This window comes from Cebidichthys violaceus, unplaced genomic scaffold (genome assembly GCF_023349555.1).
Source record: "Cebidichthys violaceus isolate CVI_PGR_0920_01 unplaced genomic scaffold, fCebVio1.0.p SCAF_16, whole genome shotgun sequence".
NCBI lineage: Eukaryota > Metazoa > Chordata > Actinopteri > Perciformes > Stichaeidae > Cebidichthys > Cebidichthys violaceus.
In genome coordinates, this window is record NW_027176329.1 from 7,059,704 (window position 1) to 7,086,148 (window position 26,445).

Below are 26,445 nucleotides of genomic sequence, written 5' to 3' on the forward strand. Positions count from 1 at the left end.
TCTCTGTCACTTCAGATAGATTTAGTCATTACATCGCCACATGACGTCATGTGGAGACAGGCAACAGCTTTGAATAATTGGAGCAACAGTTGAGTGACAGAGGGGGGAACAATTTAATTAATCGCCTGTTCTTTGTTGTTCTTTGCCTGCTCCTTTCAGGGGAACTCACATATCACCTGTATGCCTGGAACCGTCAGGCGATGGAACTACCCGCCTCCCCTCTGCATAGGTAAAAATATCCCTTTTCCTCTATTTGCCTCTATGTCTTGCCCTCCTTCTGTTTCGTCTCTGCATCTTTCTACATTCTTACTTTTTTTTTCCTTGGAGATTCTTTACCTTGCCAAGCACACCAGCTAACTTTTTCAAACTTTTTTTTTTTCAAAAGTCTTTTTTTTTTTTTTCAAAGACACCGAGCATGTAATGACTTAACTTGTGTTAAGACTGTTTGCCTTTGAATGAAAGCTGAATATAATTACCATATCACAGGTGACAAATAATTATTTTCATTTATTATTTTTCAATACTGTTTCACAGCTCACTCACAAAAGCAGTTTGTATAGCAGGCATAAGATAGCCCTTTAATCCATCATAAAATGAATGAAGAATATATGAGATATAAACTAAAACGCAGGGGTTATATTTCCCCAAGTTGTGCTTTTGTTAGAGATTATCGGAGCGTTGGCACTTTTAAAATGAGTTTGATATTTCTACATTGAAAGCTGGCTGCACACACTGAAGGAAACTGCATTAGGTTTCTTCTCTGTTCTCCACCTCAAGTCTTCCTCCCTGTGAGAGTGCCATGACAAACAGGTTCCACTTATTGCAACAACCTACTATTGCCTAATTAGTTCCATCTCAGACCAGGATTGGTTAAAGTCGAGGGAAGATTCATCGTGTTCACAAGCATCAGCAGTTTCCTGATTACTTAAGGCTTCTGGTGCTGCTACAGGATAACATTTAACAAAATGGTACAGCACACAGGTTCTCTTTGTGTGGTTTCACCCTCCTTTGACTTATGTTGGCTGTTTGTCCCATTTATTTCTTACACGCAGTGTTTGTGTTTTTTTTTTCCCCTTTCTGTTTTCTTTTTCTCGTTAGTCTGCAAATTCTTTACAATTACTTTCAGCATCCTTTCATCTTTTTTTTTTAATTTTGGTGTCAGGATCTCTCGCTCTTTTCATCTTTCTTGATCCAATCATTGCTTTTACTCATTATTTTGGTTCCTTTTTTCTCCTCACTTCACTTCACTTTCAGTCTAGAAAACATTTATCCATCAGTCGTTTTAAGATGAAAGGAGAAGGATGAAGCGCAGCAAAATATACAGTTCAGTACATGGCACCTTAATATCTCAAGTAGAAAGAAAAGAACTCCAGAGTTCCTTAATAGTGAGATGGATTTTCCCATCTGTTGAGATGCTGAGTCTTTGTATGTAAATTTAAACAATTTAATACATTTTACAATTTTTGTCTTTTTTTAATTGAATTTAATCTTCAACATTGTTTTCATAATTATAACTACATTGATTTCATTCAAAAATGAAACTTTGAATTGTCATTAAAGCGTGAGGGTAAAGGGGAATGTCCTTATTTAAACATGTAATCAAGAATAGATTGGAGCACATTGACCTGCATTAAAAACATCTCTTTCATTTGAAACAAACACAAAATATCTTTTCTGTCCTCTTTAGTTATAACTTCAGCTTTACAGGCTTTGGTATTTGAGTTTAAAATGACTACATATTTCACCTCTGCTTTGTTTAACTAAAACCAAATGGACTAACTTTTTTCTTCTCATATAAAGTCACCAAATATGTTCTATTAGTACTCCAGTTGTTCAAGACTTCTAACATCACAAACAAAGAACAGTATTGAACCATGTTTGTACATCTGGGAGAATCACTGTTTGCAGATGCTCATCAAAGTGTTTTTCTGCCCTCTGCCAGCTCAATGTGGTGGAATTCGGGAGGAGATGGAGGGCATGATTCTCAGTCCTGGTTTCCCTGGCAACTACCCTAGCAACAGTGACTGTACCTGGAGAATCTACCTGCCAGTTGGTTATGGTGAGCATCATGAGAGGCTCTTAAAGCAGTTCCACTCACAAGAACCTTATATTATATAAATTGTAGGGCTTGAGTGTGGGATGACATCATTTGTAGTGTTTAAACTCTTTTAGATCTAAGAACCTGTGCTATGGAGCCTGTACTAACTATTTCAGGAGAACAATGGCATTGCTCTTTCATTTTACTATCACCTCCTTTCTCAATACTGCTTCTTTCTTCTTTTCCCAGGAGCCAACCTTCAGTTCCTCAACTTCTCCACCGAGGCCAACCATGATTTTCTTGAGATACGCAATGGTCCCCTTGATACAAGCGCAGTGATTGGTCGATTCAGCGGCCAGGATATTCCCTCCTCCCTTCTCACCACTTCCCATGAGACCACAGTATATTTCCACAGTGACCATTCACAGAACAAACCGGGATTCAGATTCGAGTACCAGGGTAAGAGACCAAGAACATTGTTTAAGAAAGTGTAGTCCTAGATGCAGAAGATTGATAGTGAGAAATTATGATCAGCCTTAGGATCGTCTCAGACAAAAATAGTCTCTGCTAATATACATTCATAAAAATGATCATAATCACCAGGGCTAAGTTTTGCAGAGCTGAGCCAGTATCAGTATTATGAGTTACGTTCTTCTGCACAGCTTGATAAAACTAGTAATTACTTCAGTGTCACTGGAGCTTTTTGGCAGCTTCAAACCATCTTTGCTGTCAGTGAAATGGCACGGGTGCAGAGAATGCAACTATAATGATCAGAGCTATTTCCCAAATTGACACAATCACAGAATACACTATAAAGTCTGAGATGAATTATGTTTAGTAACAACATCAGTGTTAGCGTCACTTCAGTGTGAAGTGTATGCATGTAAAGCCATAACATTACTGAATCTGAGGCCCTAGAACTGACTGTCAGACTAATCAGCCCACAGACCCGGTAAATTCCCCAGATCTATAAATGTCTCTATGCACAACTGTTGATCACTTAAAAGATTTCCTCAGCATGTACCAATAAAAGGCTTCACTGCATATCTGTATGGCAGCAAGGAATATATTGCCCTTGTCTGCTAATGCAACAAGCACACAAAGTTTTTATTTTTTTCAACAACCGAGCCAGCAATCGAAAGGTATCATTGTGCATTTACATAATTATGTACATTAGCATATAAATCAAGCATTATATTTGCAAATACCCCCCTTTTCGCAGTATTTGCATGAGTTATCTCCTACAAAGGGAAGCTATGATCCATAGAAATCAATTTATTTAGTCATATTTATATCCTGGCTCTTCAAGGCTCACTGCTTGCTTTGCTTTTCTTTCCAAGAGGAAGGAAAAAAAAAAAAAAAAAGGAATTATTTACCCACACTACTTCTGATGACTGCATCATACTCCTCCAGCACAAGTCAAACCTGCCCCTGGCATTTTCTCTCCCTCTGAAAACTCCTGTCTGAGAAGGAGGAGTATAGGAAGAGAAGTGAGTGGGAGGTTGAGCAAAAGGAGCAACAGAACAGGATCAGAAAGCAGAGCATAGTGAGGCACATCCGTAAAGGTGTGAATTGATTACAAGCTTCAGGCAGTCAGACAATGAGCATGTGGGACCCTCTACTTAATGTTTTGTTATAACAGTATGTTTTAATTGTGTCTTAATGCTATGTGAATGTTTACAATGAGTCTTGATTAAAAGTATCTATTTTGTAAAAATGTCTACTGATTTAAATAGACTGATGTACATGATGTTCTCTCCCTCAGCTTATGAGCTGCAGGAGTGTCTCGATCCAGAGCCTTTCCGTTACGGAGTGGTGGTGGGTGCTGGCTACAATGTGGGCCAGTCTATTTCCTTTGAGTGTCTGCCTGGGTATCAGCTAATGGGACATTCCATCCTCACCTGTGAGCACGGCACAACGCGCAATTGGGATCACCCTTTCCCTCGCTGCGAAGGTGAGATTTGTCATATTAATATCCAAACATTACGTCATATTAACACATTAAGTAGTCAGACCACTAAGTAGTCTTCCAAACAAGTGGCCGACTACAAGTAAGAACATGACTTCCTGTTTAAAACGTAGTGAGCTATTGAGCATCATTAGTGCGAAGTGGGGCTATGGAGATAATGATTATCTATTATGAATAATGCAATTAAACTGAATTATTATCCACCATTAATGAAGCAAAGTATTCTTCAATGACAATCAATACTGTGCTAAAGACGAATGGAGGCAAACAAAGGAGGAATAACAGAGGGCCTGAATTGAAAAGAAAAGTAATGGGTGCTCTTTCTTTTGCCTCGTCCTTGACCCACATTCTCACGCTCTAGCTGTCGATTATTCAATAAGGCTGGCAAAATTACACAGGGAGGTGATGGCCATGACACTGGAAATTTTGAATGGGCGAGCAGGGAGATAAATGCAAGTGAGATAGGGAGCAACAGAGAGAAAATGAAAAGGGAACAGGAGAAAGTGTATTCTTTCATAGCAAATTTATTTGTTATAGGCATCTTCAATATTCACTTGACATTTAAAGCAGAAAAATTATCATCCAAGAAAATTATACCTGTGTGTGTGTGTGTGTGTGTGTGTGTGTGTGTGTGTGTGTGTGTGTGTGTGTGTGTGTGAGAGGGATGGAAAAGGACGCGAAGGACTAGGCCCACATACATACGCTTGTGTGATTATTTACACTTCCCCAAAGATCACAAATAGCCCATGAACTAAGGAGTAGTAATCCCACATTATTCATTATGCATCAACATCGAAGGTGAAGTCTGCAATTTTAATCCAATTGGCCTCCACTTTTTTTGTCCATTTCAGCAAATATCCCCTATCCTCCTTCTGCGCCATCTTAATCAGAAAAATACTCATCTTATTATACTCTACTTATATGATACTCTACTCAGTGACAGAAGATATTCAGTGTTAAAGCGCTGCCTCTGGTGGTCACTCATAGTCGTAGTTACATTGATAACTCAATCCTATGCATATGCGATAGTATGACAGTTTGGTCGGTTGGTAGCCAGTTTACCCATTCACAGGAAGATAGTCATTAAGGACAGCAAATTGACAAAATAATATTTAGTTTATCTCCTCTCAGCTCATATACATAGCTGTTATTACATGGCTGCAAACCACATCTTTATTTGACCCAGTACAGCCTGCTCTGCACTGTCACTGTCACTGCAGTATTTGCACCGATTTTCTCTGAGAGAGATGAGAGACATTGATTTTTGTTACTTGGCCTCCACTCACGTACTTGTCTTGGCATTATCATAAAACAATGTTCTTACTATAAAATGATATCACCATCCTTGCTTTTTTGGGCTGTTTATATTTCTCTCTACACTTAACCTTTGCTCATCTCTTCCATACATTCTTTTAATTATTCTTATCATTGACCAAAGCAAGTTTTAAATAAACTGATGAAGAGAGAGTTGAAAATGTGAAAAGTCAAATTTTACCAGAATTAATCATCAGCTGTCATCACAACATATGCTTTACTGTTTCCACGCTAAACAGACACTTGTTTAAAGCCTTTACACATTTTTTCCACACGTCCATATCTTTTTTTGAACCGTTGTTTTTTTCAGAAATACTTTCACACAGAACGTGGATATTACACGGCAGAAAAGGGATGTAATTGTTTTTTTCAGAACAATGGCGATTTCTTTCAGAGCTTTTGTACAGCGAATAAAGGCATCACATATGTGGAGCAGGATGAGTTGCGCCTATATTTATTACGTGGATGTTCTTTAGCCCGAGCCAAGAAAGCAAACTTTATTACTCCGTTCAACCATGACAAAGACAGCTCAGACCAGATCCACTTCTTCTATTCTCATCTTTCACAATAAAAGCCCCAGACATATGACATTCGCAGGCCAGTATTTTTGCATTTTCATGTTGTTTACATCAATCACGCCCCGGGTGTGTAAAGGCCTTTGCACATAAGGTTTGAGTAGCTTGCCTGTTGATGGCTTCAGCCACATGAACAACTCCATAGTGTCCAAGGTTTAATCAGCCTTATTGATAGCTTATTTAACAGGTGAGCCAGCAACACGGGGGCCTGTTAGTCACAGGGCTACCGCAGGCAGCTATATAACACGAACACACACACATAACCTGAGACAGAAACAGAAGGATACAACATGCAATCTCTGCATTGGGAAAGATCATATGCCCATAGCCATCGACGGGTGTGCCGTTAAGCTAAATACTCGTCTGGGGTTGCTTAAGATGCCTGCACTTCTGCGATTACCACTCCTTCCTGATTTCTCATGCTTCGCCACAGTGAACATGGGGTTTCTCCAAGGGCACCAGCGGGAATGTTAAGCTTCGTAATCGTTAAGTTGGTTAGAGCCTCCTGAGTTCCTGAGGAATGTTTGAAATATAGTTACAATTTATATGCATGCAGATTGGATGCTGGGTGCAGGGTAGTTTTTGTGTGTGTGTGTGTGTGTGTGTGTGTGTGTGTGTGTGTGTGTGTGTGTGTGTGTGTGTGTGTGTGTGTGTGTGTGTGTGTGTGTGTGTGTGTGTGTGTGTGTGTGTGTGTGAGAGTGAGTGTGTGAGAGAGAGTGAGGCATGTGTGGACTTGTGGGGTTCTATAGTGTTGTCAGCTCTGACATAAACATGCTGTTTTAACCTTTCTTGTCACTCAAACTCATACCCTTATACACACATATCCACTTCTCATACACTAACTGTATACACACAACCTCAAAAGCCCAGTCCACACTCACCCCTCGCCTCATATCCGCACTCTCTCTGTTCACCCCAGTGGGAAAGGGTTGAGGCCTTATCTGAGCAAAACACTCCATCCAAGTCCCCACTTGCTAACAGGCTTTACCGGCTAATCTTTAGCTCAGACAAGCGCCTGGGCACTAGACGAAGAGTAAAGGAGAGGGGGGGGGGGGACACTGAGAAGCGAAGCAGAAGAAGCAGGGGATGAAAAATCCCCTTTTTCAACCGATTGCGGCTGAATTATGGATGTGTCCTGTTGTATTCTTGGCCCACTGATATATATACTCTGCCTCCTTTTCTCCCTTCCCCTTCCCTTCCTCAGTGCCTTGCGGTGGGAACATCACATCAGACAATGGGACCATCTTCTCCCCGGGTTACCCAGAGGAGTACCCTAGCTCAGCTGACTGCTCCTGGCTGATCACTGTGGCTCACGGCTTCGGCATCAAAATCAACTTCACCCTTCTTCAGGTTCATGGGCCACACGATTTCATCACTCTCTGGTAAGAAATGGCTACAGATATGTGTAACTACATTTGATTAAATACTGTATATATATTGTACTTCTATGTTTTTGGGTAAACTGAAACTATATTATATATATATATATATATATATATATATTTCCCTTTGTCTCCTTATTATAATGTATGTTGAACCACATGGATAGCTATACTAATCTATTTGATAATAATGTGAGTTATTTATAAGGATTTTTCTTTTAAACAGTATACTACACTATAAAATGAACCAAACACGCAATGGCAAAACACCTCTGATATTAACAAATGCTTATGGGTTTCTACTTTTTATATGCAAACTTAATGAAAGGAACGTATATGGGTTTTTTTTAATTTTTATATTTCCTGAATACCAAACGTAAATGTAAAGATTGCAAGATGCCATGGAAGACCAATCAAAGCAGTATGTGGAATATTGTTCTCACCTGTGTGTGAGAAAAGAGAGACAGCATGTTTAGGCTGGTTGAAATGTGAGTGTTCTTTTTTGTGTTAGAACAGGTATGTAGTAGGTGTGTGTCTCTTTGCCTGACTCAGTATCAATGGGGTAAAGCTTCCTTTCTTCATCATAATGTGCGGCTGGGCCTGCCATATGTGCCACCAAAGACAGGATTTTGCATGCATGGCGGTTGCCAGTCCCAGTTGATCCCCTCTCCCTGAGACAAGCTCCAAAGGTCCCAGCTCTCAGTGAGACCGGAGATCTGACTGCCAGTCAACCTGGCAACGTGACGACCACATGAGAAGTCCACATGGCGTGGGGTGACATCGATGCGTAATGGCTTGGGCTGCTTCTAGAAAATTGTGTGAAGATTTTTTTTAGTGCATGGGGAGTTTATGTCAGTAGGTATACATGGCTAAAGTGAGCCAAAATGTCCACTTTTAGCATATTGTTGATCTTCTGTAAACGGCCCCCGCTGTGCTGATCTTTCCCAACAAGCTCATGCAGAGCCAAGATGGGGACTATCATGTTCCCCAGTTTCCAGTTACCACCGCTGTGTATCTATCCACTGAACTACTGAGCCAAGGAAATGGGCCCCGTAATGGCGGCTTGGCCAGAGGGCTGTCAGGCAGCAGTCCCCAGCCAGCCGTTTCCAGAGCTGCTTGTAATCTCCCATGCCCAGTCTGACAGCCAAAGACAGATGGTTTTTAAGCTGAATGGTTGTGGCAGGAATCTGGGAGCTGGCTTAATCGGCCATGCCCACGCCAGGGGACTGCCAAGGCTGGGCTGCAGCTTCCAGAGACACTCCCATTGGATGGCAGTTAGCAGGAAGAGCGCAATCCAGACCTGTCATTCCACGCTCATCTGTAATTTTTACCTTATTTCAACATAATCACACAGAGCAGCCCAGAGTAATTGCCTCGGGTATGATGAAGTGAGCGCAGCTCGGTTATACTCGGCTGCTGGCAGCTGCTTGACAACAATATGGCATGAGGCTTTGTTTGGTTTTTCTTACAGACATGCGTCACCGAGCCTCAAGGTACTTTAGGGTTGGAGACCGAGTGAGCATTTGAGCAGAGGCTGCTGACAGAATATCCTCATCGTTAATTATCATCACTTTACTCCAGTGAATTGTCCCAGTTGAAGTTTGAGTTGACCTGTGACCTTCTTCTTTTCTTTTTTTCTTTTAGGGATGGTCCACAGGAGACAGCCAGGAAACTGGGAGTGTTCACTGATGGAGAGCCGAATGACCCGCCCAGTAGCACATCCAATCAGGTGCTGATACGTTTCCGTAGCAACACAGAGAAGAGTGGACTATTCCGTATCAACTATCAAGGTATGTAAATTACTCTCCTTCCCCGATCATTACTTCTACTAGACATCTTTGCACGTTCTGTGTTTGACTCCTTTCATGTCTTTGATACTCTCAATAAAGCCTACAGACTGCAGTTCTGCCTGCCTCCCCCCATCATTCCTAATGCAGAGGTCCTGATGGCAAGCAAAGAGTTTAAAATCGGTAGGTGGAAATGCTGTCACTAAAAGGCATCTTCATCCACATGCAGCCACCCACAATCACTGCTATCTAGGCACTCCTGACTTTTTTATATTGGATGTCGATCCCATCGTGACTTTTTAATAGTTAATCCCACTGTCAGTTCACATTTTGACTATGATAGTTTACACTGCCACCAGGTTTAGTGACTCCTATACTGACTACATATCCCATAAGGCAATTGTGCTGAATGCAGACTCAACCCAAACAACAAAACCCGGAGGATTTTGAGGCAGCATTATAAATGAATGATTATGACAAAATAATCAGAAAGCCAGAGGGATATGAGGAAGGTGCTCTCATTCTCCCCTGTAGAAGACAATGGAGATTAATTCTCCTTATCTGTTTATTTGCATAACTCCTTGCTGCATTATTATTCAAAGACACAAAGGCAGCAACACTGACATAGTGTTTCATCTATAGGATCTCCAGTAAGGATTTATTATGCTACATTTTTTCACTGTTAACTTTTGCTTTTACTGAGACAGACAATGGATCATGATTACTTCTGTATTGTGACTAAGGAGCCCCTGGATGGTGTATGAAGACATTCTAGCCTGGATTCTTGCCACCATCTCTGATCCCTCATTAACTGTACCTCTCCCTCCCCCATCTCTCTCTGTTCAGGTGACATAGTGCGCTACCGATGTCTTCCAGGCTACCAGTTAAACGGAAACAGCATCCTGACCTGCCGGTTGGGGACACACTTGGAGTTCGAGGGGCCTCCACCATCATGTGATGGTAAGTGAATGTGCTAGGCTTGAAAATTTAACCAAGAAGAGGCACGCTCTCTTTTTCAGTAAGGCCCTATACGCTCACACGGTTGGCCACAGAGCAACTTCACTCAAGCGGTTGGTTAAAGGTGGAGTCAGCGCTTCTGGACGGAGATTGTTGGTGTTTGAACTCAACACCCAAACAAATAACCCCTCAAGATTTACCATACTTCTTGCTCTTTCACTGTCCCTGCCAATATTTATCCTGCAGGTCAAAGGATCAAACCTATGACTTTGCACTCATGAGTGCTCCTTTTTCACATCTTGATAACGCTTTGCCTCTTAGCTGCATTTAGTGTGTTTTTCTCCTCCTGCTCCTTTTCTTTTCATCTCCTTATAATTCTATGGACTATAAAAGAGTCCATGTCTGTGTTTAGTTATAGGCCTCTGTGATACGTGACTGAATGCTGATGATTACTAATGTGTTTTTGCATTCTTTAGATCAACAGTCTCAAAAGGTAGTTTATCCATATGCTGGTGCAATACAGTATGTCTCTATGTATGCATTATCTCCGAAAAATGTATTTCAGCTGATCAAATAGCAGCTAACACAGAGGACACTATACTCGAGGATCTCTAAAAGTCCAAATCAGCAGCGCAATGCACCAGCGTAGAAACAATAGGTGCAGCTGGTAAATAATGTGCTGTACATGCATTCTTTGCAAAAACAATAGCTACATTTTCTCTATACTACATATAAAGACACCTCATATTGACTACATGACAAGTCATTGTGTTACACAAATGTATCCCAACACAAGTGAAACACTGTCTTCCTCTGCCGAGTTTACTTTCAGCAGGGTTAGCCATGATCATTTCGCTCTAATCATAGACTCATGGACTAGTTTGAGTTTTGCCTTATTTCTGGCTCCCGTGGGTACACTTTCTGCCTGCAGTCATGGAGCCGCAGCTGCATATCAGTTTGGTAGCACTTTCCAATCTCTGTGGATGATACTTGGCTCCCATGAGGCTGAGGGTGGCTGTTGTGGTGGCCCTCTACATGCTGAGATATTGTCCTCCCAGAGGAATCAATGAGTGCAGTGTTTCCAGCACACCGTATCATCATAGCACTGTATGTTGTGTGCAATACTTTAGCTCTGGGCAAGAGACTGGGTGCAGAGAGGGGTCCCTCTGTTTTTTCTCAGCCACATAATAGCATATATCTTTCATTCTATCACTTTCTTTAAAATGAAAAAAAATGTCCTCCTCTGTCTTGCTCTGTCATTGTCCTATTTTGTGTCTCACTCTGTTTGTGGGTTAAGTGGTGGACATGGACGAGTAGGTGGAATTTGATAAATATAACTAATTTGGAGTGCTAAATAGGAAAAATATGCAAATGTCTCAGCATGAAATGAAAAGAGAAGAAGAGTTGGTTTAAGAAAGAGGGCAATGAGGGGAAAAGGAGCTATGTGTGCGCTAATTTTAAAGACATTGAACAAATATACCCAGGATACAAAGGAGACTGAAAGTATCAAAATGCAAGTGAGGAAAATAGCGAGTAAGAAAAATCCTTTGTGACTGCATTTCTTTTTTTGTCGATGAAGTTCTGCCTTTTTCCAGCTAACTTTTCATTGCACTTGCAGACATCTGCAGCCGGGACTATGTGCTCGCTGAATGTTCATGTTTTACGTGGCCCGTTAATTTTTCACCTTATGCTGAGAGACACTTATAGTCAGGGACCAACAGTTCCACAATATTCAGTCTTTGTGCAAGCTGTCACGTTGCCTGCATAGACAGGCCTGGTTGATGGAGAGGAGAGCCACAGATAGCAGAAGCTGAGGGAGTCCGGAGTGGAGTGAGAGGAAGTTGACAGCAGGGAGGAAAGTAAGACAACAGACTGATGCTAGTGTGAAGGAAGAGGAGACGATTGGTTGGGGAGAGAAGAGTGTAGGGTAGGAAGAGAACAGTTGATATTACTCTGAATAAGCAGAATTCTGAAGGAAAAGTAGAGGAGAGACTGCTAAATGAGCAGAGGGATGGCGAGTAAGTGAGAGTAAGACGGGAGTTAAAAAGCGAGGAGAGACAGAGAGTGACTTAGTTGGAGGGCAGCAAAGAGACGAAGTGCACAGCTCATTGAAATGCAGGGGACATGCCGGCTGCAGCTGCACCTATCAAATCACCACTTCTAGCTCTGACAAGCCCACCCCCCCCCAGCCGTGCACGCGTCTCGCTGCCCCCCCCCCCACACACATACACTTTCAAATCGCACACTCGTACATCTACTGTATAAGCATACACACTGGTCTAGCATGTGTCTGGGTTCCACAGCAGTGGATGTTGTCATTGTGAAACCAGAGAGCAGCACTGGAGCCCACAGGCGGTTCTGCAGTGTTGCTCGCCCCTCAGCGCCAGTATCCTCTCTCAGCCTCTGCATTCCCTCCGTCTGCTCTCCCTCCTCCCTCACTCGTCACTTCTCCCCCCTGATTCCCTAGCGTCAGACTTCTGCTCTTGTATAACACATATGCCCTTTATTCTCTGTTCTTTCATTTATTTATTTATTTTTTAATCTTTCTCTGAGGCTGGTTCAAAACAGAACACAGTACAAGGTATTCACACACGTTTACCCACAGGTGTCTATCAATACCCAGATCTGCCTTCCTTCTTTCTCCCAACACTGACAAACAGGCCAATAGATAAAAGTCACCACTCTTGTTTTTTTTTCATTATTTAATCCAGAGAATTATTGTCAGTCAAGATGGCAAATGGGTTTAGCCTGTCTTATATTTCCTTGCATTGGAGGAACCAGTTGATTTGGGCATTATTTGATTTCCCCGCTGTTTGATTAAACTGGGTTGCATTGGACCCTCAGCCCTTAACTACATCTGCTCTCTGCGACCACGGGGAGTTCCAGCATCAGTACAAAGTGTTGCTTGAATTCCTTATTGAAACACAATGAGCTCTGATGATCCCAAATCCCTGTGTTTATCCCCCAGACAGATGTCTGTTTAAAAACTGCATAATCACCCATCACATTAGATTCCCAGCAAGCTCGCTTTCTTCATCCCACTCGGTCCCTTCGCCTCCCTCGCCTCTCCGTCTATCTCCTGTTTGTTCCCTAGATTATTTTTTTGCCCTAGCCCCCTTCTTTTAGTTCTACAGAATGGATTACAGCTGCCCCTTTTTCTTCACATCTTCATTGTCATCCCTGACTTCCCAGAGTTGTTAGGCCCTGATCCACGCTAATGCTTATGTTGTGGCCCATCCCCTTCAATCAGCTTGTTATTGCTCTTCAGCTTATGCTAATTAAATACCAACATGAGTAAAGGCATCTCAACAGCACCGCAGCACTTCAAGCTTGATGTATTGCGGATTTATGCGCGTCCATACTTTCATACTGGAGTGCACAAATGTTCATGTATGGATGCAGATGCACATCTGTGTTTGTCTGCACAGAAGCCTTCCCACGGCATTTTTTTATTGGGAGGCTGTTGTATACTATGAACAATTTATACACAGACAGAAGGGATGCCTCACAGATTGCTGTTCCTGCTACCGGCTTATTCCATTCCTTGTCTCATTAAAGTGAAATTTCATTTTGAGCCCTATCAATGTTGATCTCACCTTTTGTGTTGCTGCCTTTTTCCAGCTGTCAGATTTGTCCCCTAATACCCTTTTGTTTACAGCCAAACAGAGTAATACTTCATTTCAAAGTAGATTAGTTTCAATAAGTAGCAGCTATAGATAAGAGCCCCTGACTGTCTCTCTCCATCAGCTCCAAGACAAGCTGAAGGCAGTTTTGAAGACACGTTGGAGCTTTCTGAAAGGTCACTGACAACACACATCTCATCCTCAGAGAATTGATCGTTTAAAGAACTTCACTCTTAGATTGTATATGCTACTTCCCGGCACAATCGGTTTCACTATCAATGATGATCAAGCTTTTTGACTCGCGTCCACTGAAATGCTTGATGTTGTGAATGATTTGGTGAATGTTTTTCTGGAATTTGGGATGAAAATAGATTACTTCCCCTTCTACTAGATTTCTGACTACATTATGCAACATGATGGCACTATTATTGTAGTATGTACCGTTGTACATGCTAAAGGAATTGTATTGGCTGAGATGTTGCTCTCAAACAGCAATTTTACTCTCATACCAATTTGCAAAATGTCCCTTTATTGTTTTGATTTAGCATTACTACTACCACAGCTACTTTAGCTTAATTTAAATAGAATCGCTATATGTTACTGAGAAACACCCTGGTGCTGGAGGGGTTTGATCCCAGTTGGAGACCTTTGTTGCTTGTCATTCCCCATCTTTCTCTCCTCTCATTGATTGCTCTACTGTTAACTATTCAATAAAGGCATAACCACTAATACAGATTCTTGACCTAAGGTAAAAATCTGCAGATATTATTTTTTTTGTCCTACTTGTAGCTACATTTTATTGGGATTTGCTGCTACTGTAATGCCAATATAATGAAAGGCAAAAAAAAGTTTGACTGGAACCTGCTTCATTTTAACATGCCTGGCCTGAGAGTGACAGCTTACCTGACGTTATCTGAAATTTCCTGAGGCAATAAATCCCACATAGTTGACATGCCAAGCAAAATAAAAAAAATGCTCAGGATTATTTGCAAATGCTGTTTAACCCAGGCTGTCTGCCATAATGTTTTTCCTGCAAATGTAATAATCTCTTCCCCTATGAACACACAGAGAGAGGAGGTTAGAGAGGAGGTTGAACAAGCCAAGAAACACACACACACATCACACACACACACACACGCACACAACGGTGCATTGACAGAAACACACAGCCCAACCACGTACACAAAAACAAGTTTACACGTTGTCCCACAAAGGAAGCGCTGCTGGAATGCGATTCAGAGCATCCATTATTTCACTGCTGTAATGAAGGACCTGCAAGTGCCAAGTGCTGTCTTACCCTGAGGCAGAACAGGCTCAAGTATTGAAATTGTGGCAAACAACAGGGGCATTTACACCCCAGGCTAGAATTTCTGCTGCACTTGGTTGATAAACACACACACACACACACACACACACATACACACAAAAAACATGTCATGCAAAAAAACACCTGATCACGTGCACTTTGAAGTGGTTTTTAATCACATTTGCAGCATCTTTTTATGTGTTTTGTTATTTCTGCTATGAATGTAAGTAAAGCCTCTGGCTGCTGTTTAACAAGAGAAATGTATGTTTTTTTGTTTTTTTTCTGAAATGGTCTTTTGAAATGGTCTTTTGTTAATTGTAGAGCTCTTATCAAAGTGCCGGGTTGAGTTCCAGCACTGCTTTCAGTGTTAAATCAGTTAATTCCATTATGTATGCCAAAGTAGGCCCTTAGGATTCTTTGCGATATAGGAAGCAGTGATAGAAAACAGTTAACTTCTGAAGGTAGAATGTTTACTTTATGCGGGTTGATACCTAATGGTATCTTATTCAGCTAGTACAACACATGTACGTATAGCTTTCTCTGCGGTGGAAAGAGTTAATTCACAGTCCCCTTCTTCAGCACTCAGCCTTAGGTGAGCCGCAAAAACAATAGGAAGGGAAAAAAGCTATGGGGCGTTTGCATTGTGACATCGTTCCAGCATTGGCTTCCTGTCATGTTACAGTCCATTTTTGGGGGTTGCAGTGTGTGTGCAGACAGCTCTGGCAGATTACAGCATCACAGCAAAAACTCAACAGACAGGAGCGCCATGTAACGTCTGATAATGACTGAAACCACTTGGAGATGTCAAAGGATGTCATTGAGATGTCCATGAACAATACCAATGGCAGGGGGGAATTAGAAGAGCGGATGGATGTGGTCCGCCCAGACCCGCCACAGCAATTGGACTTCCAGGCAGATGTGAGCATTAAGCGTTAAGTTAGCAGCACATCTGTCACATACTGACAATGAGCAAAGAAGAGGGAATATGCCCGTGGCAAGTCGGTAATATTACATAATATATAGGCCGTTTCTTGGACTGACTTAGCATGGACAGCTTTGTTTACTGAGACAGCAGCAGGACCAGGATAACAGTTAGCTTAGATGTGCTTTTAGTCACATTGAGTTGCCCTCCAACAACAACATGGGCCTAACCAATCCAATCTGTGCTTCAAGGTAAATTGGATTCACTAAAAATAATGAGCAACAATGAGAAGTGACTTGCATTTTTGGAAAAAAAAAAAAAAAACAGAGAACAGCAAAACATAAACAAACCATTGTTCTTGTAATTCAAATTATATATTTTTTTTCTTTGCCTTTTATTTCTCTCAACAGTGACTTGTCCCATGAATGAGGTACTGACAGCTTCCACAGGTGTCATCATGAGCCAGTCACCAGGCAACGGTTTCCCCCATTTTGAGTCCTGCTCCTGGGTGGTCAAAGTAGAACCTGGCTACAACATCACCTTCACTATAGAACACTTCCAGACCAGCCGTCAGTTTGATGAGCTTGAGATCTTTGATGGTGAGTCACTGCTTTTGTTATGGAAGTGAACACATGTATACCAACATACAGTACAGTATCATGTCAATTAGTGAGCAGCATTATGCTTATTTTTTATTTTTTTTCATTATGCCTTTTCTTTATCTAAAAGAAGAGCACCATGTTACATTCTTGTTCTGGGTGATGCCCATTACATTTACTGTTCAGTAGACGATTGACCCAATAGTCCCTCCCACCACATGTCCTTGAACAAAGTCTCATTTGCACTAATATCCACAATTAAAGGCTAAAATTACAAAACTCTCTGCATCTACTAACAGAAAGCCAAACACAGTCTCCCTTTCATGGTGTCAGAGCATTTACATCTCCCTTGCACATTTGAATCTGATTAGAGGCACGGACAGCAACTCTGCCAGTCTGCACTGAGAAAATGGGGGTCTTTACACTCTAGTGTTACTGATTAGTGCTTTTTATATTCTGCCGAGTGGAGGGGAACAGACAGTTGCTAACCTTGGGGTTGCCAATCCAATTATGGAAATACATTTTTGTTTTCCCATAATTAGGCTTAGCAACTTTGGATTTTAACACAAGTGTAACAAAATGTACAATACCTCAAAAGACATGATCAGGGAAAACTATATCCATTTCAAAATACAGACTTTAAAAAAATCAAAATGAGAATTTCTATCAATTTACATTTACAAGGAAAATGCAATTTATTTAATTTACTGTTCGGATTCAAGTGTGTCTATGATGGAACACAATGCATTATTTTGAAGACGCAGGGCCAGTTGTGGTTTACATAAAAGCTCTTAAAATTAAATATTTTTCTCTCTCAATCCAGGTCCATCAAGACAGAGCCCTCTTCTGATTACCCTCAGTGGTAACTATTCTAACCCGCTGAGCATCACCAGCTCCAGTAACAAAGTCTACCTGCACTGGTCCTTTGATCACACCACCAGCCACAAAGGCTTTCGCATACGTTACTCAGGTGAGTCACGACCAGTCACACGCTATCCTGAAGTTATAGACTTTTTATATAAACGTCCATTTAATTGATTATTAGAAGAACATTGTTGCTTCTAGACATTGTTGTGTGTTAGACCTCATCAGAGGTGGTTTACTATGCCAACAAGACCAACAATGTTGCTGCCAACTGCAGCTGAAATTGCTAGGAATAAGACCCATCTCCATGACAACCTACCGGGGGCGGCAGGCATCTGCAGCGCTCCTTGCTCTGCAGCACAAGCCTGGGATTTGGTAAATGCTGTTTTTTGTATTGCTTATTATTCTTCTGTACTGTCCTGCGCCCATGAAAGATCTTTTGGTATACGACACCTGCATATCTTGCTCTGAATTATGACTGTGTAAATATTTAAAAGGCTCCCTCCATTCTGTATCAACACCACTCAGCCAGATTGACTAATCGTCTCTCTCCTCTCAGTGGAGCTCTGTCTCCCCAACCGGATGTTCTGTCTTTTTTCCCCCCTCTTTGCCATGATGGATTTTGCCGTAGCAGACTAAATGACAGACGGACTAAGTGATGGCTGAGAACCCTCAAGTTGCCGTGGTCAATATGGAGTTGCCTTCTGTACTACCTTGGTCAGGAGAAAGAAACAGATGGCACAGGCAGATTCATGTATTCGGCTGTGTCCTTCATCAATCCATCTTTTTTTCTCCGTGGGCCGGTCTTCCATCACCAACTTGCAGACATCTCCTCCAGCAACCCGCCATCTTAGTTTTCTTTTCCTTCTCTCCGTCCATAGCTTCCCTCACTGTAACTCCATCACATCATTTAGTTCATCCTTTCCATCGATTTAATCAACCTACAATCTGCCTGACTCTGTCACTATCTTCCTTGCTATCTCCTTATGCTCATATGTCTTTGTCTGTATCACCAACCCCCTCCCTCCCTCTTTCTCCTCCTCTCTATTATCTATTCCAATCCAGTCACCTGCCAATGTAGATCTTATTCCTCTGAGCTGCAGGGCTGATTGCAGTGAGACAAGCTGTATACTATAATAGGCAGAGAGAGGGAAGGAGCGAGGAACGCAGAGAGAGGGGCAAATGAGTTAGACACAGATAGAAGTGAAGAATTGAACTCAAGGGTGGCTCGGAAGCCGCCAGTCACAGTGACTGACAGGGGAAGGCCTTGCCAAGGAAAATGGATTAGCTCAGGTGGCGTTTTAAATATGATTGCGTTTAGACATTGGATTTGTGGGTGTTCTATTCCTTACCTTTGTGAGGGCATTATTGAGATTTTATCCTTTGATGATTGGGAAGTGTTTCAAACTTGAATGCTATACTTCACAAAATGTCCAAAGTTTGAAGGGCACCAACTGTGTACCATCTACCAAGAAATCTAACATCTCGTAAATGCTGAAACAACGCTGACATGGCTTTAAGTTTTTATACTGTAAAGGAGATTTGTCTAATTGCAAAGCGCTAAATATTCCCGCTGACTTGAAAGAGAGGCCATTTTCATTATTTTTATAGAAGTGTAATGTGGTCATAGTGATCAAGGGTAATAATGGATAATACATTCTTTTGTGTCCATGGTCCACATCCATTCTAATCTCTCCCCACAATGAGCACAATTTTCTGAGCATCATATCTTCAATATTTCTTAAATGTTTTCACAATGTGTGTTCTTATTTATTCTTCAGTACTGTTTGTGTGGATTGATGTCATGTTGTTGTGAGATCTGCAAAATGCAATTCATGGATCTGTTGCTGGGATTTGGGATGATATTCTACATGATTATTGCAGCCACCAATTTAGTCAACAAAAACATACTTTGTTCCTGTTATTCTGTATCTATCACTTTTATGATCCTTCTCTGCTGCCGCTGACAAACTCCTGTTTCGCTTTACAGAACATTAGTTTCCTTTAATACATTTTTCTTCACTCCGCAGTCTGCAGTTTTTGCCTTAAAGAGATTGCATTGTAGCGCTTATATTAATACATCCTCCTTTACCACGTCAGGCATGGAAGACGGATACAAAAGAGATCAAGGGCTCTGTGCTATTGAAGGCGCATTAATCCTTCTCCACCTCCAATAAAAACTTGCATCATCTTGCATCATTATTGGGATTTTATGCCTGTTCCACTCAATTTTATCAGTATGCATATTTATATATTTACCTTTTTCTTTTCTTTTTTCACAGTGGCCTACTGTAGCCCTCACAACAACCCTGTAAATGGCACAGTGCACAGTCTTACAGGCACTAAACTGGGCAGCACCCTGCGTTTCAGCTGTGACCAGGGCTTCCGGCTTATTGGTCAGAGCAGTGCCACATGCACTCGGACTGCACAGGGGATCTACCAGTGGAATGCACCAGTGCCGCTTTGCCAAGGTAAGGGCCCAATCATAGCAGCAGGTCACGAGTAAGGAATAGAAGGTTGGAAGTTGTTAAGAAAAACAGATTAGATAGAATAGATTATTATTTTTTCTAAATATAAATTAGACAGATATAAAAAACAGCTGGGCAGGATAATTTCACGTTGATAATACAAATCAAGCTGTCCAGGAATTTTACTTATCGTCAATATCATTATCATTGCAACTGAGCTCATTCGGCATTTAGTCCCACTTCTCAAAAGTAGTGAAGTAGACCTGAAAACAAGATTTTAACATTCGTTGCCGAACTGGCATGTTGAGCTAAAGAACAATTTTTTTTGTTGCAAATGTATTTTGTAGGTTCAGTCGTTTGGATTTAAGTTGATTGAAATAAAACATCACTGGATCCATTTGCTTTGGATCAAAGTATGATTTCAGCTGACAGTGTGCCATCACCAACAGCCCCTCAGCCTCAGGCGTGCTTCAAGGAAGCTCACTTCACCATTCCTCAGATTCGCTCTGAAGATAACTTTGCATCAGATTGATGATAGTTGGTTTACCTAAGCTAAATTGTTGTATATGTCACTCTTATAGTCACAGTTATCTGCTTGTCACAGTGCTCATTTTTTTTCAGTGATGCAATAAACAATAGCAGTTACCTACTTTCAACTGAGATTGACACAAAAAATGTACAAAATGAAAACTATAAATGAAGTCATTGCTGTTGGGACTATTGAGGATGTATCTACTTTGATTTAAAAAGTGGTTTTTAAGCTTTATTTGTACTATAATATATTGTTTTATTTTTACTAGATTTTAGAAAGCTGTGATGCTGTTGAACCATCTTTATTGATTCCTTATTTTAGTAAATTCTTCATTTGTTTGTGTTCAGATTTTCTTTTATATGCCATCCCCAAAGCATCAAATCTAAAAGCTCTACTTCCAGAGTCTAGTTTCCAACCAGAGTTATTAATAGTATCAGCTGAAACAAAAACAGAGCAGGAGGGCTGCCATTCAATGCCTGGTCAAGTCTGCACCAGGTGTAATCTCCACATGAATTGCATGAGCTCTCTCTAGACTTGGTTGTTTACTATTTTGCAGATGGCAGCCTGAGCTAATGTTTACTGCACATCATTGCCGGCTCTGGGAGTGTGTTTGTACAGGAAGCCTATTGTGAGCTAGACACTCTGCATGCAAAGATGGTTATTAAAATACACTTTGCTACCTGTGCTTTCATGCTACCAACCACATTTTTTTATCTTACCTTTCCGCCACACCCCTCGTTCCCTTCTAGTCTCGTCGTGCGGAATGCCAGTGCCTCCGGTCAACGGCAGTATTGGGGGGCAGGACTTCTCCTTAGGAGCCAGGGCCACGTACCAGTGTAATCCCGGATTTCGGATTGCAGGGCCTGTCACCACCTCAGTGATCTGTCAGGAATCTGGGAGGTGGAGCCCCATTGAGGCCCCACCCAGATGTGTTCGTGAGTATTTATTTTACTGTCAGTTTATTTCTTTGCGGTATTATCAATTGGACAAACTCTTAAACTTGGCCATATTTAAGGTTTTCCCATATATTCCCGACAGTTAACCGGTACCAAACACATATAAATGTTTAGTTTAATAATGTTTGTTTATCCTCTGACCTTCCAGCGGTGACCTGCCCTGACATAGGCCACTCTGCTGTGGAACATGGGAGATGGAGGCTGATCTATGGTACTCAGAACCAATATGACGCTATATTGATGCTCATATGTGACCCTGGATATTACTACAGGGGTCAAAGAGTCATTCGCTGCCAGGCCAACAGCACCTGGAACTACCCCGATCCACGCCCAGTCTGCGAGAGTAAGTGTATACTGCACGTCCCATGGTCTAATTTTCCCAGTTTCTTGAGTTCATTCTCTCAAAAGTAATTTGCCAAGCATAAATAGTTATTGCATCCAAATGTATTTTATTCCACTGTGATAATTAAACAGGCGCTAATTTTCCAACCAAAACAAAATGACTGAAAGCCAATCAAAACCATTTTCCAAACAAAACAAATTGGTATTTTTGTTGATTGTATTTTGACCCTATGGGATTGTAACACATGATATTGTTTTCTCATTCAGTCATCTCCTGCGGGGACCTTGGGACTCCACCAAATGGCAACAAGATTGGAACATTGACTGTGTATGGAGCCACTGCCATTTTCTCCTGCAACACAGGATATACCTTGGTGGGCTCTCGGGTACGAGAGTGTATGTCCAATGGGCTTTGGAGTGGAACACAGGTCCAGTGTCTCGGTGAGAATCGTCACTACCCAAAAATGAGTATAACTTCATAAAGTCTTGAAATGTGCTTCAAAAGTTTTTAGAAACACTTATGTCTGACCTTTACTCTTTTCTTCTCCACTCAACCATAGCTGGCCATTGTGGCACCCCGGAGCCCATCGTGAATGGACAGATAAATGGAGAGAATTATAACTATCGAGGCAGCGTTGTGTACCAGTGTAACCCAGGATTTCGTCTCATTGGGGTGTCGGTGCGAATCTGTGAACAGGATCACCGCTGGTCAGGACGTACTCCTGTCTGTGTCCGTAAGTGACAACAGAAAACAGTGACTTATGAGTAAAGCTATGAGTGGTATAGTGTATAGTTCAAGACTTAGATTAGCAGAGGAGGGTGTGTTATATACTAGGAACGCTGGTCAGATAGCTATCTAAGAAAAACAAATCACAACACAACAGAGTTTCTAACTCTTGGCTTAATTGTGCTGATCGATAGTTGTGAGGGTTGCTCTTACCAGGTCCGTACCGACAACCAAAATACACTCTAAAAGCCACCATTATTCCAAAAATGATGCACTGTAAAGAACAACTCAATTGACACGATTATTTTAATAGAGGCCCGTGGCAAAAATAGAGACATGCTGTCAGTGCAGCTGCAGCGGGGCCTGTGGCTTCAGAGTTCATTACTCAGCATTTACATTAAGGGGGGAATTCACAAAGAATGGATTGCGGCTGCTGATAGCAGCATGAATTACGCATCACTTGCAACCACTATCTGCCCTGTCTCAAGGTCCAATTCACAAAAGATAGAAACTGTCATAAGGCATAACAAAACAAATTTGGATATGGTTTTGAGCTGACCCCTTATGCACTTAAATTAGGCTGCCATCAACTTTCTGAAGATGAATAACATTAACTGAGTGTGGATATTGGCGCTGATCATTGTGAATTGAACTGTTTTTGAAATGAGGCTCATTTGAAGTCAAATTAAAGCACATTACATAATTTAAATATGTGCATAAAACACAGGAGCACCAAGAAGCTATTTGCTTTGCAGAGCAGTTTGGGGTGCATTTCACCATTTGCAGGTTCTTTAAGAATTACAGGTTTCTTTTTGTCTTTTTATGTGCAGGTTTAGCATCCACAAAAGCCGGGGATTCCTTTTGTGAATTTGACGCTCAGTGTTGTATCCATATAGTTTTGTTGTTGTAACATTAGCTTTTCTAATCCAGGCCCTCCATGTTGATTTATTTGATATCAAACCTTAAGATTTCATTAAACTGCTCAGCAAATGTGTAACCATGATTTTCTTTCTCCTTGGACTCTCACAGCCATCACTTGTGGTCATCCTGGTAACCCTACCTTCGGTATGACCCAGGGAACCCAGTTCAACTTAAATGATGCTGTGCGCTTTGTCTGCAACACTGGCTATGTTCTACAGGGGGCTGTAAAATCTACCTGCCAGGCCAATGGGCAGTGGAGTAACGCCCTCCCCAAGTGTAAAAGTAAGTGTCAAACAGATGCCAAAGCTCATCAGTCATACGTATGTATGATCGCCCCGGGGCAGCAGAGCGAAGTGGTCGGGCGGGGGTGTAGGGCTTGACCGTGGCCTGGAGATAGGAAGGAGCTGTTCCTTTCACTGCCCTGTAGGCCAGCACCAGAGTCTTAAACTGGATGCGAGCTCTTACAGGTAGCCAGTGTAGAGAACGGAGAAAGGAAGTTGTGTGGGAGAACTTGGGGCGATTGAACACCAGGCGAGCTGCGGCTTTCTGGTCAAGCTCCAGAGGTTAAATGCAAAAAAACAGCACAAATTAAATATATGAACCTGATCTTTGTAGAGTCTTGTGAACAAACAAATAACTAATAAGACAGAACAATTTATCAAATCATTTTTGTAATTCTAAAATCTCTTGATATACAAGTATGAGCTAAATGTTTAAATGCCTGATCACAGCACAGCGATAAGCAATGTATAGGCGTAGCATAGCAACCCTCACATTGTTTTTTTTATAATTATCATGCCATGTGTATAATGTGAGAGCTAAATAAACCATCGTTAGCTTTTTTCATACCTAATGAGTGAGGACATTTTTAAAACATGCGCTCGTTTCCACATACTTGCCTGTAGGGTTATGGTTCTGTGTTCTTATCCATCTGTGTAGGTAGGTATTAAATTACCTATTGTAATGTGCAAGATCATATGTTATGTGACCATAGATGACCCCAATCATTGAGAGAGCGGAGATGAAGCGCAGAGACACCCTGGGGTAGAAAGAGTTTAAACGACCCATATTAGGGGAAATTGAAATGAAAAGCCAAAGAGAAGCCTGTATTATTTAATTACCGCGGTCTCAACCATTTGGTCCGTGGAGGTTCCGGATAATATTTACATTTGATGTTATTTCCTCTTACCCTAGCTACCTCTGTTACACCCTAAGGCTCGGCTGTCTATCAGTGAAGCAAACCTGGTTAATAACCATGCAGACGACTAAAAACAATCACAGGATCCTTGAGCTTGTGTGAAAGACAGCAGCCTTATGAGACCCGCATCCTGGCTTATGCACAGAATAAGAAGTACCCTGCTCTGCTTTGAAGCGAGGCAAGGACTTTTAATTTGGCAGTGTTTTTGTGACAAGCGATGTATCTCGGCACCCACGTCTGTCTCTAAGTCCCCACTAACTGAGGGCTTTGTGACAGGCACAGAAAGGGGCCGCTCGCAAGGTCGGGCCCTGAACGTGACAAGGCAGTGACAGAATCAGTGACGGATTGAGTTATGAGGTTGTTTTAAATGAGGAGAGAACTGAGTTTTTAAGACATTCATGAAGGGATGAGGAGGTTGCAAGTCTCACAGGAATGCTTCTTCAGTTGTTGAAAGAAAGAGAAAGGTACATTTGGCTGCTGCATACATAAGCAGATGTACGCGTTCAATCTGTCCGCTGTGGTTGTGACATCATATTAGCATTGGCCTTGTTTCGATGCAGATGCTGATTCTGAGATGCATCTTATGTGAGGCTGTGTGTGTGTAAGGAGGGTGTGGGTGTATGTTTTGATGGCACATTATCCTCACTGTTTATGTGTAAACATAAGAAGCTTAGGGGTATTTTTGTCAATCAGATTTATCACCTTTATTACAGCATTCTAAATATTTTTGGTGAGGCGCGCTCTGCTGTCTGCCATGTACTTCCTCCACTGAGTGGAAAACTACAAATGCTGGGATGACATCCATCGCTCCTCAGCTAAGCCGAACCATCGGCTTTTCTTTTAGAGGGAGATATAGCAGTGGATAGATACAGAAGGCAGGGAAAAAGGTACGGGTGGGGTAGGAGTCGGTCAGACAAAGTAATGATTTCCACAGTCCAGATTTTAACTACACGAGTCTATAGTTCCATCAATTATGCAGGGAGCAGGAGAGCACCAGCGGCCCAGCCATTCTCCTAGCCCCCTCTAATCACCACCAATTTGAGTCACAGCAACAGAGCCACAACACTGCCTTCTTTGGATGACTCGTTTGTTTATTTGTCTTTCAGCGACAGAAAACTAGAGTCACAGGACAGAAAAAAACAAACTCTGACACACCACTTACAGGGCCGCTACTTGGCAGGAGGCCAGGAGGAGGATAGGTAGACTGGGGTCTCCACTTCTGAGTGGAACAGATATGAATTACCTCAGCCCATCTTCCCCGTTCACTTTTATTCTTCTTTTCCTTTCATCTTTTCGCTTCCTCTCTTCATGCCCACTGGGCCACACACAAAAATGCACCTGGAGGTCAGTCGCTTTAGATGACTGTTGGATCGCTTTTGAGCCTATGATGCCCGAGCACATTTAACCAAAGCTGAATTCCAAGCTTGTAAAGTCTCGTGCTGAAGCAACTCCACTGCTTCAAATACACTTTATTATGCGGTAAGTTGTAAATGATGGTACCATGGGTCAGCACTCTGCTGGAAGGAATACATTATAGTAGGTATTTGGGGGGTGATTTAGCTGTGCTTGGGCCAACTTGGGAGCATATAAATGAGCAAGCTTTTAGGCACATTAGCATACAATGGGTTCATTTTGGCAGTGGCAAAGGCACACTCATGGGGCAAGACTGGCAAGGCAAACTGGGGCATAATGGCTGCATGGATAGTGTTTTAGAAGCAATTAGAGTTTTGGCATCATAATACATACTTAGTTGTGGTTCACAGTATAGACTAGACAGCAACTGTTACTCACTGTATTCTGACTTTGTTGTGGCATTGTAAGGTTTTGGTTTGTGTCTTGTATCTGAGGCTCTCAAGATGGATTGGTGCTGGTAGCAGTCGTAGCCTGACATTCTGTCATGAATTTTAATACATTCTGCACCATCAGGGCCTCTTCCTCTCTAACTCTGTTCCCCCCCCCCCCCGA

At 41.8% G+C, this 26,445-nt stretch overlaps 1 protein-coding gene across 1 annotated transcript in view; it reads left to right on the forward strand.

Moving 5' to 3' along the window:
* csmd2 (CUB and Sushi multiple domains 2) overlaps positions 1 to 26,445 on the forward strand; it is a 228,439-nt gene that overhangs the window by 174,730 nt on the left and 27,264 nt on the right. Inside the window, exons 40-55 of the mRNA XM_068710960.1 lie at positions 160 to 229; positions 1,943 to 2,059; positions 2,288 to 2,497; positions 3,804 to 3,992; positions 7,101 to 7,278; positions 8,923 to 9,068; positions 9,168 to 9,248; positions 9,912 to 10,025; positions 16,284 to 16,472; positions 17,296 to 17,442; positions 19,619 to 19,807; positions 21,086 to 21,271; positions 21,441 to 21,635; positions 21,902 to 22,075; positions 22,195 to 22,368; positions 23,391 to 23,564. Of these exons, the coding sequence (XP_068567061.1) occupies positions 160 to 229; positions 1,943 to 2,059; positions 2,288 to 2,497; positions 3,804 to 3,992; positions 7,101 to 7,278; positions 8,923 to 9,068; positions 9,168 to 9,248; positions 9,912 to 10,025; positions 16,284 to 16,472; positions 17,296 to 17,442; positions 19,619 to 19,807; positions 21,086 to 21,271; positions 21,441 to 21,635; positions 21,902 to 22,075; positions 22,195 to 22,368; positions 23,391 to 23,564 (2,533 nt within the window). The remainder of the gene's footprint in view (positions 1 to 159; positions 230 to 1,942; positions 2,060 to 2,287; positions 2,498 to 3,803; positions 3,993 to 7,100; positions 7,279 to 8,922; positions 9,069 to 9,167; positions 9,249 to 9,911; positions 10,026 to 16,283; positions 16,473 to 17,295; positions 17,443 to 19,618; positions 19,808 to 21,085; positions 21,272 to 21,440; positions 21,636 to 21,901; positions 22,076 to 22,194; positions 22,369 to 23,390; positions 23,565 to 26,445) is intronic.